Genomic DNA, 17,935 nt, shown 5'->3' with positions numbered 1-17,935 from the left:
CGTATCCCGGAGGCGTGGGAGTCCCTCGGCTCGGTCGGCCTTGCTGCTTACGCGTACTTTCACCCGTCCATGAGGCCCTGTCACCGATTCAGTCGAGAAGGCTTGAAGGACCGCTTCGGCAGAAGAGATTCCGAACGTAAAGACTTGTTCGGTCCGCGGAATCACTTTATCCGAACGCGAGTTACTTATCACAGAAGGTGATGAGTGAGGTATCCGTATCCCGGAGGAGTAGGAGTCCCTCGGCTCGGTCAGCCTTGGCTGCTTATGTGTACTCCGTCGTTTTCAGGATCCGCTTTTCGAAGTAGTCAAAAAGCACGAAAGACATTCTGGCAGAAGGGATCTTTTTTCGAGGAAAAAATTTAACGCAGAGGGGGTTTCCCCCCTTTTAGCCCCCGAGGGAGGGTCGGGCTTTGCCGAGGCGAGGCCGACCCTTCCTTGATGACTAAACTTTGCGTGGGTGCGAGGTATATGAATAACTTGAAAACATCTTAAGGGTAGAAGCGACGTAGCTGTTGGATGTTCCAAGCGTTGCCGTAGACCTCGCCTTGACTGTTGGCCAGCTTGTACGTTCCGGGCTTCAGAACTTTGGCGATGATGAATGGCCCTTCCCAGGGGGGCGTGAGCTTGTGCCTCCCTCGGGCGTCTTGCCGCAGCCGAAGCACCAGGTCGCCCACCTGGAGGTCTCGGGGCCGGACCCCTCGGGCATGGTAGCGTCGCAGGGACTGTTGGTACCGCGCCGAGTGTAGTAAGGCCTTGTCCCGAGCTTCTTCCAGCTGGTCCAGCAAGTCTTCTCGGCTAACTCGGTTGCTTTGACCGTTGTAGGCCCTCGTCCTCGGGGAGCCGTATTCCAGGTCAGTGGGCAAGACGGCCTCGGCCCCATAGACCAGGAAGAACGGCGTGAAACCCGTGGCTCGGCTCGGCGTTGTCCTCAGGCTCCAGACCACCGAGGGGAGTTCCTTCATCCATCGCTTGCCGAACTTGTTGAGGTCGTTGTAAATCCGGGGCTTGAGCCCTTGTAGAATCATGCCGTTGGCACGCTCTACTTGCCCATTCGACATGGGATGAGCCACGGCGGCCCAGTCCACCCGGATGTGGTGATCCTCGCAAAAATCCAAGAATTTTCTGCCGGTGAACTGGGTACCGTTGTCGGTGATGATGGAGTTTGGGACCCCGAAGCGATGGATGATGTTGGTGAAGAACGCCACCGCCTGCTCGGACCTGATGCTGTTCAGGGGTCGGACCTCGATCCACTTGGAGAATTTGTCGATGGCGACCAGCAGGTGCGTGTAGCCCCGGGGCGCCTTCTACAAGGGACCGACGAGGTCCAGACCCCACACAGCAAAGGGCCAGGTGATGGGTATCGTCTGCAGAGCCTGAGCGGGCAGGTGGGTCTGTTTCGCATAGAATTGGCACCCTTCGCAGGTGCGGACAATTCTAGTGGCGTCAGCCACCGCCGTTGGCCAGTAGAAGCCTTGCCGGAAAGCATTCCCGACAAGGGCTCGAGGCGCTGCATGATGGCCGCAAGCCCCCGAGTGTATTTCTTGCAGGAGTTCCTGACCTTCGGCGATGGAGATGCATCGCTGGAGGATGCCCGAGGGGCTGCGGTGGTAGAGCTCCTCCTCATCGCCCAGCAAGACGAACGACTTGGCGCGTCGCGCTACCCGCCGAGCCTCGGCTTGGTCGAGGGGTAGCTCTCCTTGGCGGAGATATTGCAGGTACGAGGTCTGCCAATTTCGATCAGGCGTGGCCCCGTTCTGCTCCTCCTCGACGTGCAGTGCCTCGCCCTCGGGGGCCGAGGGTACCTCGGGCTGAACCGAGGACGCCTCGAGCTCGGGCGTGTCGTTGACCTTGACGGAGGGTTGATGCAGATCCTGGGAGAAGACGTCTGGGGGAACCGTCGTTCGCCCCGAGGCTATTTTTGCCAGCTCGTCCGTAGTCTCGTTGTAGCGCCGAGCGATGTGGTTAAGCTCGAGCCCATAGAACTTGTCTTCCAGGCGCCGAACCTCATCGCAGTAGGCCTCCATCTTCGGGTCGCGGCAGTGGGAGTTCTTCATGACTTGGTCGATGACGAACTGCGAGTCACCGCTGGCGTCGAGGCGTCTGACCCCTAGCGATTCGGGATGGAATACCTCTTTGATGAACCCTGCTGCCATTAGCTTGTGGATCTCCTCGCCTATCACTCTGCGCTTCTCCTCGTCGAATCGGCGCAGAGGCTGCCTGACGGGTTGGGCTCCGGCCCGAATATCCAGCGAGTGCTCAGCGACATCCCTCGGTATGCCGGGCATGTCCGAGGGACTCCACACAAAGACGTCGGCGTTTGCGCGGAGAAAGTCGATAAGCACTGCTTCCTATTTGGGGTCGAGCCCGGAACCGATCCAGATCTGCTTGGAGGTATCGCCACTGGGGTCGAGAGGGACGGCCTTAACCGTCTCCGCTGGCTCGAAGTTGCCGGCATGACGCTTCACGTCTGGCACCTCTTTGGAGAGGTTCTCCAGGTCGGCGATGAGGGCCTCGGACTCGGCGAGGGCCTCGGCGTACTCCACGCACTCCACGTCGCATTCGAACGCGTGTTTGTACGTGGGGCCGATGGTGATGACCCCGTTGGGGCCCGACATCTTGAGCTTCAGGTAGGTGTAGTTGGGGACGACCATGAACTTCGCGTAGCATGGCCTCCCCAGTACCGCGTGGTAGGTTCCTCGGAACCCGACCACCTCGAACGTCAAAGTCTCCCTTCGGAAGTTGGAGGGCGTTCCGAAGCAGACAGGAAGGTCGAGTCGTCCGAGGGGCTGGACGCGCTTCCCAGGAATGATCCCGTGGAAGGGCGCAACGCCTGCTCGGACGGAGGACAAATCGACGCGCAGGAGCCTGAGGGTCTCGGCGTAGATGATGTTGAGGCAGCTGCCCCCGTCCATCAGGACCTTGGTGAGCCTGACGTCGCCGACGATGGGGTCGACGACGAGCGGGTATTTCCCCGGGCTCGGCACGTGGTCGGGGTGGTTAGCTTGGTCTAAGGTGATGGTCTTGTCGGACCAGTCTAGGTAGACTGGCGCCGCCACCTTCACCGAGCAGACCTCCCGGCGCTCTTGCTTGCGATGCCGAGCCGAGGCATTCGCCGCATGCCCACCGTAGATCATGAAGCAGTCGCGGACCTCGGGGAACTCTCTTGCTTGGTGATCTTCCTTTTTGTCGTCGTCGCGGGCCCTGCCACCCTCTGCGGGTGGCCTGGCCCTGTGGAAGTGGCGCCGAAGCGTGACGCACTCCTCGAGGGTGTGCTTGACGGGCCCCTGATGGTAGGGGCACGGCTCCTTGAGCATCTTGTCGAAGAGGTTAGCACCTCCGGGGGGCTTCCGAGGGTTCTTGTACTCGGCGGCGGCGACAAGGTCCACGTCGGCGGCGTCATGTTTCGCTTGCGACTTCTTCTTGTCTTTCTTCTTGGCGCCGCGCGGAGTAGACGCCTCGGGAGCCTCTTCCGATGGGCGGCCCTGGGGCTGCTTGTCCTTTCGGAAGATAGCCTCGACCGCCTCCTGGCCAGAGGCGAACTTGGTGGCGATGTCCATCAGCTCGCTCACCCTGGTGGGGGTCTTGCGACCCAACTTACTCACCAGGTCGCGGCAGGTGGTGCCGGCAAGGAATGCGCCGATGACATCCGAGTCAGTGATGTTGGGCAGCTCGGTGCGCTGCTTCGAGAATCGCCGGATGTAGTCCCGAAGAGACTCTCCCGGCTGTTGCCGGTAGCTTCGGAGGTCCCAGGAATTCCCGGGACGCACGTACGTGCCCTGGAAATTGCCGGCGAAGGCTTGGACCAAGTCATCCCAGTTGGAGATCTGCCCCGGAGGCAGGTGCTCCAACCAGGCGCGAGCAGTGTCGGAGAGGAACAGGGGGAGGTTGCGGATGATGAGGTTGTCGTCGTCCGTTCCACCCAGTTGGCAGGCCAGGCGGTAGTCTACGAGCCACAGTTCCGGTCTCGTTTCCCCCGAGTACTTTGTGATAGTAGTCGGGGGTCGGAACCGGGTCGGGAACGGCGCCCGTCGGATGGCCCGACTGAAGGCCTGCGGACCGGGTGGTTCGGGCGAGGGACTCCGATCCTCCCCGCTGTCGTAGAGTCCCCACGCCTGGGGTGGTAGCCTCGGCGCACCCTTTCGTCGAGGTGGGCCCGACGGTCGCGACGATGGTGCTCGTTGCCGAGGTGGCCCGGGGCCGCAGGCGCGGTGTTGCGCGTGCGCCCGGTGTAGACCGAGGCTTCCCGCATGAATCGGGAAGTCGCGGCATGAGGTTCCGAGGGGTATCCCTGCCTTCGAGAGGCAGAGCTCTCGGCCCGTCGGGCCGCAGCGCCTTCCAGGAGATTCTTGAGCTCTCCCTGAATTCGCCGACCCTCGGTGGTTGATGGCTCCGGCATCGCGCGGAGGAGCATCGCTGCGGCGGCCAGGTTCTGACCGACCCCGCTGGATGCGGGTGGCGGCCTGACCCTGACGTCGTTGGCGACGCGGTGCTGGAAACCCTGGGGCAGGTGACGTATTTCTCCGGCCGGGGGTTGGCCCGCCCATACCTGCCCGACGTCCCGGCGGATCGACTCAAGCGCTCCTGCTCCCTCGTCGAGCCTGGCTTGCGCCCCGCGGACTTGCTCGAGCTGTGGGTCGTGACCCCCCGCCGGAACGGGGACCACAGCTAGCTCCCGCGGGATGTCAGCGCGAGGCGCCGGCCTAGGGAGATCACCGTCCTCCGGCATGCCGAGATGGTTGCCTTCGGAGGGATCCCCTAGCTCGACGTGGAAACATTCGCGGCTTGGGCCGCAGTCCTCGTCGTCAAGGCTACGGTTTCCGTCAGAGCAGTCGGAGAGGCAGTAGTCACATGCGGTCATAAAGTCTCGCACGGCACTGGGGTTGCCAAATCCAGAGAAATCCCAACAGATGCTGGGATCGTCATCTTCCTCGGACCCAGAGGGCCCGTAGGTCGAGACGTCCGTCAATCGGTCCCAAGGCGACCGCATACGAAACCCCAGAGGGGTTGCACTCGCCTCAACGAGATTGCCCGCCAAAGCGAGGTCGCTAGGCGGGTTGAGGCCGAGTCGAAATGACGTAGGATGGGAATCAGTCGGTACCTTTTGGTCGACGAGGAGCGACATAGTCACATCGGGGACTGATTGCACCGTCATCTTAGGTACGAGGGCGACGTCCTGCAAGCCCTCCGCGAGCGCGCTGGCGTCGTCCACTTGCTCGGGATTGGCGTGTCGCGGGGGGACGGCGCTCGCCTTCGTCTCAAACGCGAGGTCGACGCCCGACGCGCCCCTCGTTGGGGGCGCTGGGGACGTCGACTCGCTCGACAGCCGACGAAGCGCGACCTCTCGCTTGGCCTTGGTTGCCCCGCCTCTTCCTCCGTTGGCGGGGGAGAGGACGGGGCGAGCTCGAATGTTGTTCTTCCACCACGCGGGGAAGATGTCGTCGATTCCGCCGCCGGCGGGCGGGATGTCGGCCGCCATTGTCGTTGTCGCGCGGCGGTGGAAGGAGTATCATGTCGTAGCTGCCGTCGAAGGACATGAACTCAAGACTCCCGAAACGGAGCACCGTCCCGGGCCGGAGAGGTTGCTGGAGGCTGCCCATCTGGAGCTTGACGGGAAGCTGTTCGTTAGCACGCAGCAGGCCCCTACCTGGCGCGCCAACTGTCGGCGTCTCGAGACCGGGGGGTCCCTAAGCCGACGAGTGAGTGTGCCGCGTGCCCCAGCCCAGATGGGTCGAGCGCGTGGGCGAGCGCGAAGGGGGGAAGCGAGGTGGCCGGAGACGGGCGTGAGAGAGGTGGAAATCCCGCGGCCTTCGTGTTCGTCCCGCGCCCAGGTCGGGTGCGCTTGCAGTAGGGGGTTACAAGCGTCCACGTGGGTGAGGGAAGCGAGCGGCCCCAAGAGAGCGCCTGTCCCATCCTCGTCCCCGCGTGGCCAACCCTCTCTAAGAAGGCCCTGGTCCTTCCTTTTATAGGCGTAAGGAGAGGATCCAGGTGTACAATGGGGGTGTAGCAGAGTGCTATGTGTCTAGCGGGGGAGAGCTAGCGCCCTAAGTACATGCCAATGTGGCAGCCGGAGAGATCTTGGCACCCAGCTGGTGTGGTGTCGTGGCTGTCGGAGGAGCGGCGGAGCCTGGCGGAGGGACAACTGTCGGAGCGGTTGAGTCCCTGCTGACGTCCTCCTGCTTCCGTAAGAGAGCTGAGAGCCGCCGTCGTCACTGAGCTTGCGGGGCGCCATCATTGCCTATCTGGCAGAGCTAGCCAGATGGGACATCGGTCTTGTTCTCTGCGGCCCGAGTCGGCTCGGGGTAGGCTGATGATGGCGCTTCCTGTTGACGTGGCGGGCCTGTGCCCTAGGTCGAGCGACGTGGAGGTTCCTCCGAAGCCGAGGTCGAGTTTGTCTTCCATGGCCGAGGCCGAGCCCGAGCCCCTGGGTCGGGCGAGGTGGAGGTCGTTCGGCAGAGGCCAGGGCGGAGTCCGAGCCCTAGGGTCGGGCGGAGCGGAGTTCGCCGTCTTGCGGGGCCTAGCCCGAGTCCGAGCCCTGGGTCGGGCGGAGTGGAGTTCGCCGTCTTCCGGGGCTTAGCCCGAGTCCGAGCCCTGGGTCGGGCGGAGCGGAGTTTGCCGTCTTCCGGGGCCTAGCCCGAGTCCGAGCCCTGGGTCGGGCGGAGCGGAGTTCGCCGTCTTCCGGGGCCTAGCCCGAGTCCGAGCCCTGGGTCGGGCGGAGCGGAGTTCACCGTCTTCCGGGGCCTAGCTCGAGTCCGAGCCCTGGGTCGGGCGGAGCGGAGTTCGCCGTCTTCCGGGGCCTAGCCCGAGTCCGAGCCCTGGGTCGGGCGGAGCGGAGTTCGCCGTCTTCCGGGGCCTAGCCCGAGTCCGAGCCCTGGGTCGGGCGGAGCGGAGTTCGCCGTCTTCCGGGGCTTAGCCCGAGTCCGAGCCCTGGGTCGGGCGGAGCGGAGTTTCCTATGGCGCCTTTGGCAGGGCCTGACTGCCTGTCGTTCTCACTCTGTCAAGTGGCACTGCAGTCGGAGTGGTGCAGGCGGCGCTGTCCTTCTGTCAGACCGATCAGTGGAGCGGCGAAGTGACGGCGGTCACTTCGGCTCTGCCGGGGGCGCGCGTCAGGATAAAGGTGTCAGGCTACCTTTGCGTTAAATGCTCCTGCGACTCGGTCGGTCGGCGCGGCGATTTAGTCAGGGTTGCTTCTTAGCGAAGGCAAGGCCTCGGGCGAGTCGGAGATGTGTCCGTCGTTAAAGGGGGGCCTCGGGCGAGACAGAAATCCCTCGGGGTCGGCTGCCCTTGCCTGAGGCTAGGCTCGGGCGAGGCGTGATCGAGTCGCTCGTATGGACTGATCCCTGACTTAATCGCACCCATCAGGCCTCTGCAGCTTTTATGCTGATGGGGGTTACCAGCTGAGAATTAGGCGTCTTGAGGGTACCCCTAATTATGGTCCCCGACAGGTCTATTGAAGGAATATTCAGATTGCTTTGCTTGGAATTATACTGAGATGTCTGGATTAAGCCGAGAGATCGTAGAGCATCGGCTGCCTATTAAATCTGGTTTTAGACCTTTTAAGCAAAGAGCTATAACATTTCGTCCAGATCTTCTCCCACGCATCAAGGACGAAATCCACCGGCTGCTAGAAGCTGATTTTATCAGACCTTGCAGATACGCAGAGTGGGTCTCCAATATTGTGCCGGTGGAGAAGAAGGAGTCAGGTAAACTTAGAGTATGCATTGATTTTCGCAATTTAAATAGAGCAACTCCTAAAGACGAATATCCCATGCCCATAGCCGACACATTAATCAATAATGCATCAGGAAATAGAATTATTAGCTTCCTTGATGGTAATGCCGGATATAATCAGATTTTCATGGCCGAAGAAGATGCGTCTAAAACGGCCTTTATATGTCCAGGCTTCATTGGTTTATTTGAGTGGGTTGTCATGACATTTGGTCTGAAAAATGCTGGTGCTACTTATCAGAGGGCTATGAATTTGATCTTCCATGAATTGTTAGGAAACACTGTGGAAGTTTACATTGATGGTATTGTAGTCAAATCGGTTGAGTTTAGTTCTCATATAGCTGATTTGCGCAAAGCCTTTGATAAAATGCGTCAGTATGGTTTGAAAATGAACCCACGTAAATGTGCTTTTGGAGTGTCGGTTGGTAAGTTTTTAGGATTTGTCATACATGAACATGGTATAGAGATAGACTCTGACCGAATCAAGTCTATTCGGAATGTGGGACCTCCGACCTGTAAGGTCGAGGTACAGAGGTTTCTCGGCAAGGTGAATTATTTACGAAGGTTTATTTCTAACCTAGCCGGGAAGATTGATGCGTTCACCCCTATTCTTCGGCTTAAGAATGATGCCGAATTCGCTTGGAGGGGCAGAACAGCAAGAAGCATTTGATCTTATCAAAAAATACTTATCTTCGGCCCCCGTATTAAAAGCACCACGAGCAGGAGTACCATTCCGATTATACATTGCAGCTGAGGATAAGGTCATTGGGGCTGTTCTGACACAAGAAACTGAGGGGAAGGAGCATGTGGTGACATATCTAAGCCGAAGGTTGGTGGATGCTGAAACAAGGTACACTTTTATTGAAAAGTTATGCTTATGCTTGTTTTTTGCATGCACCAAATGTAGATGTTATTTACTGTCTAGTCATTGCACTGTTTCTGGTCAAGCCGATGTGATCAAATACATGTTGCATAACCCAATTATGAGTGGTAGAATTGGTAAGTGGGCTTATGCACTCATAGAATATGACTTGGCCTATGAACCATTGAAATCTATGAAAGGCCAAGTCATAGCGGATTTCATTGTAGAACATCGGGTTAATGATATTCATGAACTAGACATGTCATACCTCACTATTACTCCTTGGACTTTATATTTTGATGGATCGGTTTGCAATGAAGGGCAAGGAATTGGCATTGTGCTTGTTTCACCAAGTAATGTCTCCTTTGACTTCTCTAGCCGATTGAAAACTTATTGCACTAATAATCAAGCTGAATACGAGGCCCTCCTATTCGGCTTAGAACTTTTAAATTGTATGGGAGTAAAACATGTGAAGGTATTTGGTGATTCTCAGCTGGTTGTCCAACAAGTGTTAGAAGAATATCAATGTTTTGATGGTACTCTAAATAGTTACCTTGAGAAATGTTGGAGCATAATTCATTCTTTTGACGAATTCAGTATTCGGCATATCTCTAGAGTTGAGAATCATAGAGCTAACGATTTGGCACAAGATGCATCAGGTTATCGGATAAAGAGAGGGAAGTTTCACAAAACTGAAAATCTGATAACCAGTGCAGAGCCAAATTCCCAGGTCGCAGACCGTCCGCATGATGGCGCCGGACCGTCCGGGGTTACCAGAAATGTTCTCTTAATCGATTTGGCTGACAATGAAGCCGATGCAAGAGATTGGAGGACACCTATACTTAATTATTTACGAAATCCCAATATCAAAACAGATAAGAACATTCGGCGAACAACTTTCAAGTATGTTTTGATGAGTGACGAACTTTACCGCCGAACAGTCAATGACATCCTGCTCAAGTGCTTGGGCCCAGATGATGCTATATTAGCCATGGCCGAAGTACATGAAGGGATTTGTGGTACTCATCAATCAGCTCCAAAGATGAAGTGGTTGTTGCGAAGGTCCGGTTTTTATTGGCCTAGTATGATAGCTGATTGTTTCAAGTACTACAAGGGTTGCCAAGTGTGTCAAAAATTCGGCGACCTACAGTTGGTCCCTGCAGCCAAATTACATCCTATTATCAAGCCTTGGCCGTTCAGAGGATGGAGATTAGACTTTATTGGAGAAATTCATCCTTCATCATCAAAGGGGCATCGGTTTGTGTTAGTTGCCACTGACTACTTCACCAAATGGACTGAAGCCGTTGCTCTAAAGAACATGACACACAAGGAGGTAATCGAGTTTATAACTGAGCATATTATTCATAGATTCAGCATTCCCCAAACCTTAACTACAGATCAAGGTACTTCTTTTATGTCAAAGGAGGTACGTGAATTTGCTGAATTATACAAAATTAAGCTGCTTAATTCATCTCCATATTATGCTCAGGCCAATGGTCAGGTCGAGTCTAGTAATAGGACACTGATTAATTTGATAAAAAAGAAAATATCTGATAATCCTAAACATTGGCATAAGATTTTGTCTGAAGCTTTATGGGCTCATAGGATATCTAAACATAGGGCTACTAAAGTATCTCCTTTTGAGCTTGTCTATGGGCAGGAAGCAGTGTTGCCTGTGGAAATAAGTTTGAATGCTGTCAGGTTCGCCAGACAAAATGATCTAACTGCTACTGATTATTATGATTCAATGATTGATAATATTGATGAGGTGACCGACAAGAGGATGATAGCTTTGGGAGCAATAGAAAAGGACAAGATCATGGTAGCCAGGGCCTACAACAAGAAGGTCAAAGCAAAATCATTTCAAGTAGGGGACCTGGTGTGGAAGACCATTCTGCCTCTAAGGAATAAAGACCGGAAGTTCGGGAAATGGTCACCAAGCTGGGAAGGTCCTTATAAAGTAAAACAGGTGATGTCTGGCAACGCCTATTTACTACAAACATTACAAGGCAAGGACTTGCCTAAGGCTTTGAATGGGCGTTTCCTCAAACAGTATCATCCTAGTATGTGGCAAGATGGCTAAGAGAACCGATGTAATCACATTAAGTTAGTTGCTTTTGGTTTGCTCAGCTCCACCAAAAGGCAGGGGGGCATATGTTGAGCCCCAAATTGAGCGAGCGGACGGTCCGGCCCTTAGGCCGAACGGTCCGCGGTCCGGACAGTCCGCGCCTGTGGGCCGGACGGTCCACGCATGCGCAGAGCAGTTTAGGGTTCCGAGTTTTGTGCTATGTTTGTTGGCTAGATTTGCGGAATTAGCTCGGAATCCAGTCGTGTAAAAGGGTCCAGCCCCCCTCCTCTATAAAAAGAGAGGTCTACGGCCGATTTGTAATTATCAATCGAATCAATACAACTTCTATTTCACATTTTATCCTAGGAGTAGTTCTAGTCTAGTTTAGGTTTAGCCACTCGATCCCCAAATTCTCCGCCTCTCCTCGACTCTACGCCGATTAGAGGAGTCTAGGTCGGCCTGCCCGAGCCTAGACAACTCCTAGGATCTCTCCTCCCCGACGGGGTCCCTCCCGGGAGCGAGATCCAGGCGCCGTCGGCGATCTTCCGCCGCCCCTGCGTACGCGCGGACCGTCCGGCCCTAGGGCGCGGACCGTCCGGTCGTCAGGCAGGGAACCCGAGCTCCTGCACCAGGTCACGGACCGTCCGGCCCTGTGCCGCGGACCGTCCACGCTTGACCAGAGAGCACCGCCGCCTCACGCCAGGTCGCGGACCGTCCGCGCCTGACCAGAGAGCGCCGCCGCCGGTTCTTCTTGAGTATTTGGCGCTCCGAAAAAGCGTCAACAGTGCTATTATGACGTTGTATCAGTTTAATTCAGCTTTCTTCTAATTTTTTCACACGCTTTGTCCCCACATCTATGTTGTACTGTTGTATTATACGTCCTCAAACGTAATGCTACCATACCATTCATTGAGACTGATGCTAGAGGTTGCACTTGCATCTAGGTTTGGAAATAAGCTCCAGTTTAGATACCAGGTATCCAACTTTTTACCGAATTAAAAATAGCAATCCGAACAAATACAAAAAAATTATTTCGGAATCAAATTGATATGTACTTGGTTTAGTTGATGTCGAGTATAGCTTAGAAAAAAACAATATTATTTTTTTTCTAACCCTAAAATTTTGTAATATAAGAGATTAAATTGGCCTTCATATCGTATAATCTTCCGAACAATATTAGAGATTAGATTGTGCATTTGTGCGGTCTCTTCAAACGGAGAGCACAGTCGAATGATAAAGGTGTGGTCATCCACGCTCGGAACAACGTGGCGCACGAGCATGACGAGCCACATAGGTCAAAGTAATAAAAGCGTAGGATCTTTCATTCTTCCTTCTTCGGTGATGGTGATAAATATGTCGTGGACATTTTAGAACTGGTATCTAAAGGGATTTCACAGGCCGCTGATAATTGCATTTCAGATGCATTTGACATTGTGGCTGCTTGTGTAATAGTATCTCCGGTGGTTTTATAAAAAAAAGCTCCTTAAAAACATATATAAGAAGTTGCTAAATAACAGTAGGGAGTAAAAAATATGTGTTCTCTAGTAGTTCTCTATTTTTAACTGCTAAATATTTAAAAAAATGCTAGAAATTCCTCTCTCATGTTCTAAAAAGTTTTATGTTCTTCCCATGATACATAATATTGTTCTTGCATTGTTTCTAAAATCTGCGTACAGAAAAATCTGCCTACAAAACAGACACAAAATCTCTACGATTAATCGATTCTAAATATGACCTAAATTACAAACTTCATAAATAAATACGTCTAGCGTACAGAAAAATTCTTTTCAACATAGTAATCCGGAGTTTATTGATAAAAAAATAAAAGAGCATAAAAACTGAAGGCATAGAACACTAGTTTCGCACAAAAAAAAGTGCTTTGATGAGTCTGCCAAATGTGGGGGAAAAGAAAGGATAAAATATCAATTTCTTAAATTTAGCAACAATTTAGGACACTATTGGACACGTGTTCTTCTAATAAATTCTTAAACTAAGATTTAGAAACCTCTTTACATAACAGCTGGAGTTGATCTAACGTCATAGACGGATCCAGCCAGTACACCGGCGAAATCCTAAACTAATAAAGAAGAACTTATACATTGCTGACTTGTATACATACGAAGTATAAAACCCAAACGTGCTCTAATTTCTTTGAAGATACAGTGCAGCCAAGTACGGCACGATAGCTGCCCCCTGTGCTGTGCTGTGCTGCGAGCGCAGGGTCACTCTGTCCGTCCTCCCACGGCATGGGCCGCCCGAGCGCCAGTGTGGCCGTGTCCTGCCACAGCCGCGCCTCCATCTCCTTCTCCGTCAGCCGTCGCCGCAGCGCCGAGATCCGCTCCGTGTCCCGCCGGTGCCGGAGCTCGTGCAGCCGCCGCTCCAGCTCCGTCGCGGAGACCCCTCCCTTGTGCCGCCGCTCGTGGCTCGTCGTCGCTCGCGTCGGCCACGGCGCCTCCTCGCTGGGCACTCCCGCCGCAGGCGCCGACCCGCCCTCCCTCTAGCTCGATGAACTCGCCCTCGTCTGACGACGGCGACGGCTGGAGACCGGACACCAAGCGGACGCGCGAGGATCAGAGGACCAGAACGTGCCCAGTTCATCGTTCCGTCCCCGCCTGGTCAAACGCGGGCTGGTGCTGGACGACTTGTACTACACCCACCCAGGTCCCAGAAGTTGCGGTCGCGCGTTTGACTTTATAAGCGTACGCAGTTCCGCATACGACAACGCGATTGTTCCATCAACCCCAAAAAAAATAAAAACAACGAAGCAGCTAGACTGGTTTTCATTTTCTGTTTTCCAAAGAAGCGAACAATATGCGCGAAGAAGAAGAAGAACGACGGGTGCCGGACCCGGCTTAACCGACTGAGCTAAGCGCATCTTCTACTAGCCCGCCGACCCCCCACCATACATGGCAGCCACGGCACAGCGTCAGTTCCGGCCTGATGAGTGAGTGAATCGGGATTTTGCAGACGGGGGTGTTCGTGCTCAAGGAATGGTTCTGTATAGAAGAGGTGAGCTACACGGACCGACCGCACGTGTTTGACTACCAGTCTACCACTAGCACCACGAAGCCTGCCTGCCCAGAAGACCTGGCGACCTGGCCCGTGCCCACCGCCAGCCCCGCCGCCGCGGCGGGCTCGCGTTCCTACCCCCGCGGGCCGCGGCGGTGATGCGATGCAGAGTCAACGAAACAGCACAAAACGTCGCACGTGGGGGGCACGGCACGCCCAACCCCCTGCAAAAGCAAATGCTTGTGGTCTGGTCTGGTCTAGAGATGACAATGGGTAAAAACTCGTTGGTTATTACTTGCCCAAACTCATACCCGCGAAGAAAAAATACGTCCGCTAAAAAACTCATACCCATGACGGGTATAAAATTTTGCCCAAATCCATACCCATGCGGGTTTCGGGTACCCAACGGGTTTCCCATACCCATTAACATCGGCATAAAAAATAATTCATCATGTAAATGACAATCGATACATTAATAAGTTAGCATAAAAGGAACAAGTGATAACTAATTTTATCCTAAAATTTGTTACATGATGTTTATTTTAATTAGAACATATCCAATTAATAATATTATGAGACATATTTATAAGGAATGCTGATTTTAAGGAGGGTTTTAAAAACCCATGGTTTGCGGGTATGGGTAGTGGAAGAACAAACCCATGCCCATGTACCCGTTGGGTTTCTATTTGAACCCATTAACAAACCCATGGATAGAGAAATTGATCCAAACTCATACCCTAATAAAGCAAAAACCCACCGGGTTTTGGGTAGCGGGTACCCATTGCCATCTTATCGAACGGAGTAAAAAAAATTTGTAACGTTCTCGTTTCATCGATTGGATGGACAGAGAACAGTTTGCCTAAACAAGACTACAAAGTACAGGGGATTGTACACTTGGATGTTGTTTCTTGTACTAGTAGCGTTTCGCATGTTACGTCGTCGGCATGACGATCTCCGGAGTCTGGACACCGGTCCACGCCATGTCCGGCCGCGCGAGCAGCCCCGGTCTGCTCGTCCCTGGTGCTGGGCTGCAGATCCTCGTCTCCTGTTCGGCCGACCATTGCCGCGTGCGTGCGAAGACACCCTGAGCCCTGAGGCGAGAATCTCGTGTCACGCCGCTCGATCCGATCCGTCTGCGGTCCGTCAGTCCTTGGTCGGCGACAGCTCGAGGATCCGGCCGGACAGCGCGGACACGAGCGCCGCCTTGAAGCTGGGGTCCCGCGCCAGCGTCACCGCCATCTGCTCCGCCAGGTTCCGCCGGACCATCTCCGACGCCGCCGCGGCCGCAGTCACCGCGACAGCAGCCTCCTGGCGGCGCGGCGGCGACGGCGGCTTCGCGGCGTTCTTGCTGCTGGCGCCCGAACCCGAGCCCGAGCCCGAGGGGGGCGGGCCGTGGGTGTGGTCGCCCTCGTACGTGGCCACGAGGACGGAGGCGTCGTGGGCGCTGCGCTGCACCTTCTTCTTGACGGGGCAGGCCGGGGCGAAGGAGCAGCGGAAGTAGGCCCGCGGGCAGGGGTTGTCCTTGGTCACCTTCTGCCCGTACTTGCGCCACTGGTACCCGTCCCTCACCGCCAGGCTCAGGTCGGCCGGGTCGGCGCGCACGTACAGCTTCGACACCCTGGGCCTGCACTCCTCCTCCTCCTCCACCTCCTCCGCCCGGTCACGCACGACGCGCTTGCACGGCGGCTCGCCGCCGGAGGTGCACTCCGACAGGTCCGCCGCCGCGTGCTGCTGGTGAAGGCGCTGCACCGGCGCCGTGTCCGCGCTCTCGCTCTTGCGCTTCCGCGACGGCGACACGGACCCGCCCTCCGACGCGGACGACGCGGCCACCATCTCCGTGTGCTGGCTGCGCAGCGCCTCGTACTTGGAGACCACCGCGGCCAGCGCCTCCGCCAGGCGCCGGTTCTCCTCGCTCATCCGCCGTAGCTCCGACTCGAGAGCGGCCGCCACCTGGATCGTCATCGAATGAAGGAAAACAATCCGTTAGACTCTTTGGCTCGTCGTCGATCGTCACCAACTGAGCAAGACCCATAAGAGTATGCGTATACCTCTGGTTCTTTCTTGGGAGGCAGCAGGAAGTTCTCCTCGACGAGCACCTTGGGCCTGGCCAAGGCGACGGCCACCGGCGCCTGGTGGAGGCTGAGCGGCGGCAGGCCGACGCGCAGGTCAAGGCTCAGAGAAGGCTGGCTGCTGATCCATGGATCCATCTGCTGGCGCCCCCACTTATTCCCTTTCCCCTCGATGTCGATCCGTCCGAGCTAGGCCGGAGTGAAGACGCGCTTGAGAGCGAGAGGAGGAGGAAGAAGAGGAGCAGGAGAGTAGGGATGTTTGAGCTGAGCGCTCGGGTGGCGACGTCCCGGGACGTACGGGGCGTGATTATATAGAGAGCGGGGACTGGAGGAAGGACCATGGTAATATCGTCTGGTGGTCCGTCCGTCCGGGCGGTCTCGTCTCACTCTCAGACCCTCAGCAGCGGGAAGAAGAAAAAGAAGCTTCCGCCGCCTCCCAGCGCACGTCGCCATCATCACCCACTCCACTCGCAGTCTCGCACACGCGCTCGATCGTCCTTGGCGATTCAGCAGCTGAGCTGGGGAGACCGCATAAACAAACGAGGGGGGGACGTGGATTTCGCGCACGCGAATGTGATGTGGGATTTGGGATTATGTGCGAAGACCTGGCGACTGGGCCCGCCCGGTCGGAGGAGAAAGAAGGGCCGTGGAGGTTGCCGGCCGCTGGACCAGAAGGAGACGTGACTGACTGACGCCGACGCCGACATCTCTCTACTGAAATTTTTAATAGTCGTACGCCTATATTTGCCACGAGTGGCTGACTGACTGTGGGAACCTTTGGCCATTGAGAGCGCGGGCCAAAATAGAGATGCCGGCCTGCGGATGGACCGAGGATGATGACGACGGCGGTCGCCCATTCTCGGTCGCCGGGTTGGATTGGATGGTGGTGCCTGGCTGCAGGCTGGCTGGCTGGCTGGCTCCCCAAGTCAAGAAAAATAGAAAATCCACCACCACGTGCTTAGGACATGCACACTCCGGCCCTGTTTGGCACTGTAGCTTTCAAATACTACAGTATATCAAAACCATAGTATACAAGATGTCGTGACAGAAAACCACAGTTTTAGCAAAACAGTAGTAAAAACGTAGTATTTCTTAATACATAGCTATGTTTGGTAGCACAGTTTTTGGCTTGTTTAAATTCAACCATCAGCTCGACATGATTGGTAGCACAGTTTAAATTCAAATAGCAGTTACCATCGGCTAGAGAAGTTCAAAATAAAATTAGTCCATCGAATACATGATGCAGCAACCATCAACCGACAAAACATTCTAGCAAATACAAGATAATCAACCAATGGTTAGATGGAAATCATTCTCAGTTTTGTCCTCCTTCCCAACTCCTTGCCAGCTTGATTCTGCCATGAATAGACATGAATAGAGAGGAGAATGAACAGGTACTTACCAGTTCTATCCTCCTTCCCAGCTCCTCGCATGTGGTGCTGGCTCAATGGACCACTGCACAAGCGAGAAGGGTGGCAGAGAGATCCAGGGGAAGAGAACCTAGGGAGGGGTGGCCTGGAGGAGATGAATCTGGGCAGCCGGCAGGAGAAAGAGCTGGGGGCGGCGGGAGTGCGTTAGAAGAGTTGGGTGATGGCGGGAGAAAAATATTGGCGGGTATGAAAATAGCGCGAGTCGATCGGGTTGCGACGGGGGAAAACACGCGCCGAATAGAAAACTTGGGTCCGAACATCTGTATCAAATACTCCAAAAATACTGTGGTTTTGGTTAAACCATAGTATTAAAAACTCTGTTTTCTAATGATCTCTCAAACAGCTTCTAGTCTAGAATACCGTAGTATTAGCCGATACTATGGTATTTCTCAAAAACCATGAAAAAACTTTACTTCCAAACGGGGCCTCCTATTTTTAATACCGGATCTCTAGAGAGTTACTAGTATTTGAAAGAGAGAGAGAGAAAAAATACAAGCGACAACTTTTTCGTAAAGAGTATCTTCACACGACTTACTATACATATGATGTACTATACAGTATCTGAATGAGCTTCGTAAACTCTAGATTTATTAGAAATAACTTCACTCCATAAAAAAAAGGTTAAGAACTTAATTAGCTCCACGGAATTTAAATTAATGGAAACCGTGTCTATAGATAGATAGAGAATATATTCATTGACGCGTGCGTCTAGTGGATTATACTACGTACACGTGAAGCGCGTGTGGTCCCCCGCTGGCTTCCTCTCCGCTCC

General features: G+C 54.7%; 1 protein-coding gene across 1 annotated transcript; it reads right to left on the bottom strand.

Moving 5' to 3' along the window:
• Nucleotides 1-14,468: 14,468 nt before the first annotated feature.
• LOC100281342 (uncharacterized) lies at nt 14,469-16,014 on the bottom strand. The gene is made up of 2 exons (NM_001154260.2): nt 15,713-16,014; nt 14,469-15,614 (listed from the first exon to the last, which is right to left on the bottom strand). Exons 1-2 carry the CDS (start codon nt 15,869-15,871, stop codon nt 14,808-14,810), a joined length of 966 nt encoding a protein of 321 aa, NP_001147732.1. The 5' UTR covers nt 15,872-16,014; the 3' UTR covers nt 14,469-14,807.
• Nucleotides 16,015-17,935: the final 1,921 nt, after the last annotated feature.

The sequence above is a fragment of the Zea mays genome, chromosome 4 (genome assembly GCF_902167145.1).
Source record: "Zea mays cultivar B73 chromosome 4, Zm-B73-REFERENCE-NAM-5.0, whole genome shotgun sequence".
NCBI classification, from domain to species: domain Eukaryota; kingdom Viridiplantae; phylum Streptophyta; class Magnoliopsida; order Poales; family Poaceae; genus Zea; species Zea mays.
Note: the sequence above shows the minus strand (reverse complement) of the source record. Positions and strands in the feature narration are given on the sequence as shown.

Bases quoted from the DNA above. Each gene is read 5' to 3' on its own strand.
- LOC100281342 (NM_001154260.2), bottom strand. From the start codon at position 15,871: ATGGATCCATGGATCAGCAGCCAGCCTTCTCTGAGCCTTGACCTGCGC. The intron at 15,615-15,712 runs GTATACGCATAC...ATGACGATCCAG, and splicing joins CTCCCAAGAAAGAACCAGAG to GTGGCGGCCGCTCTCGAGTC.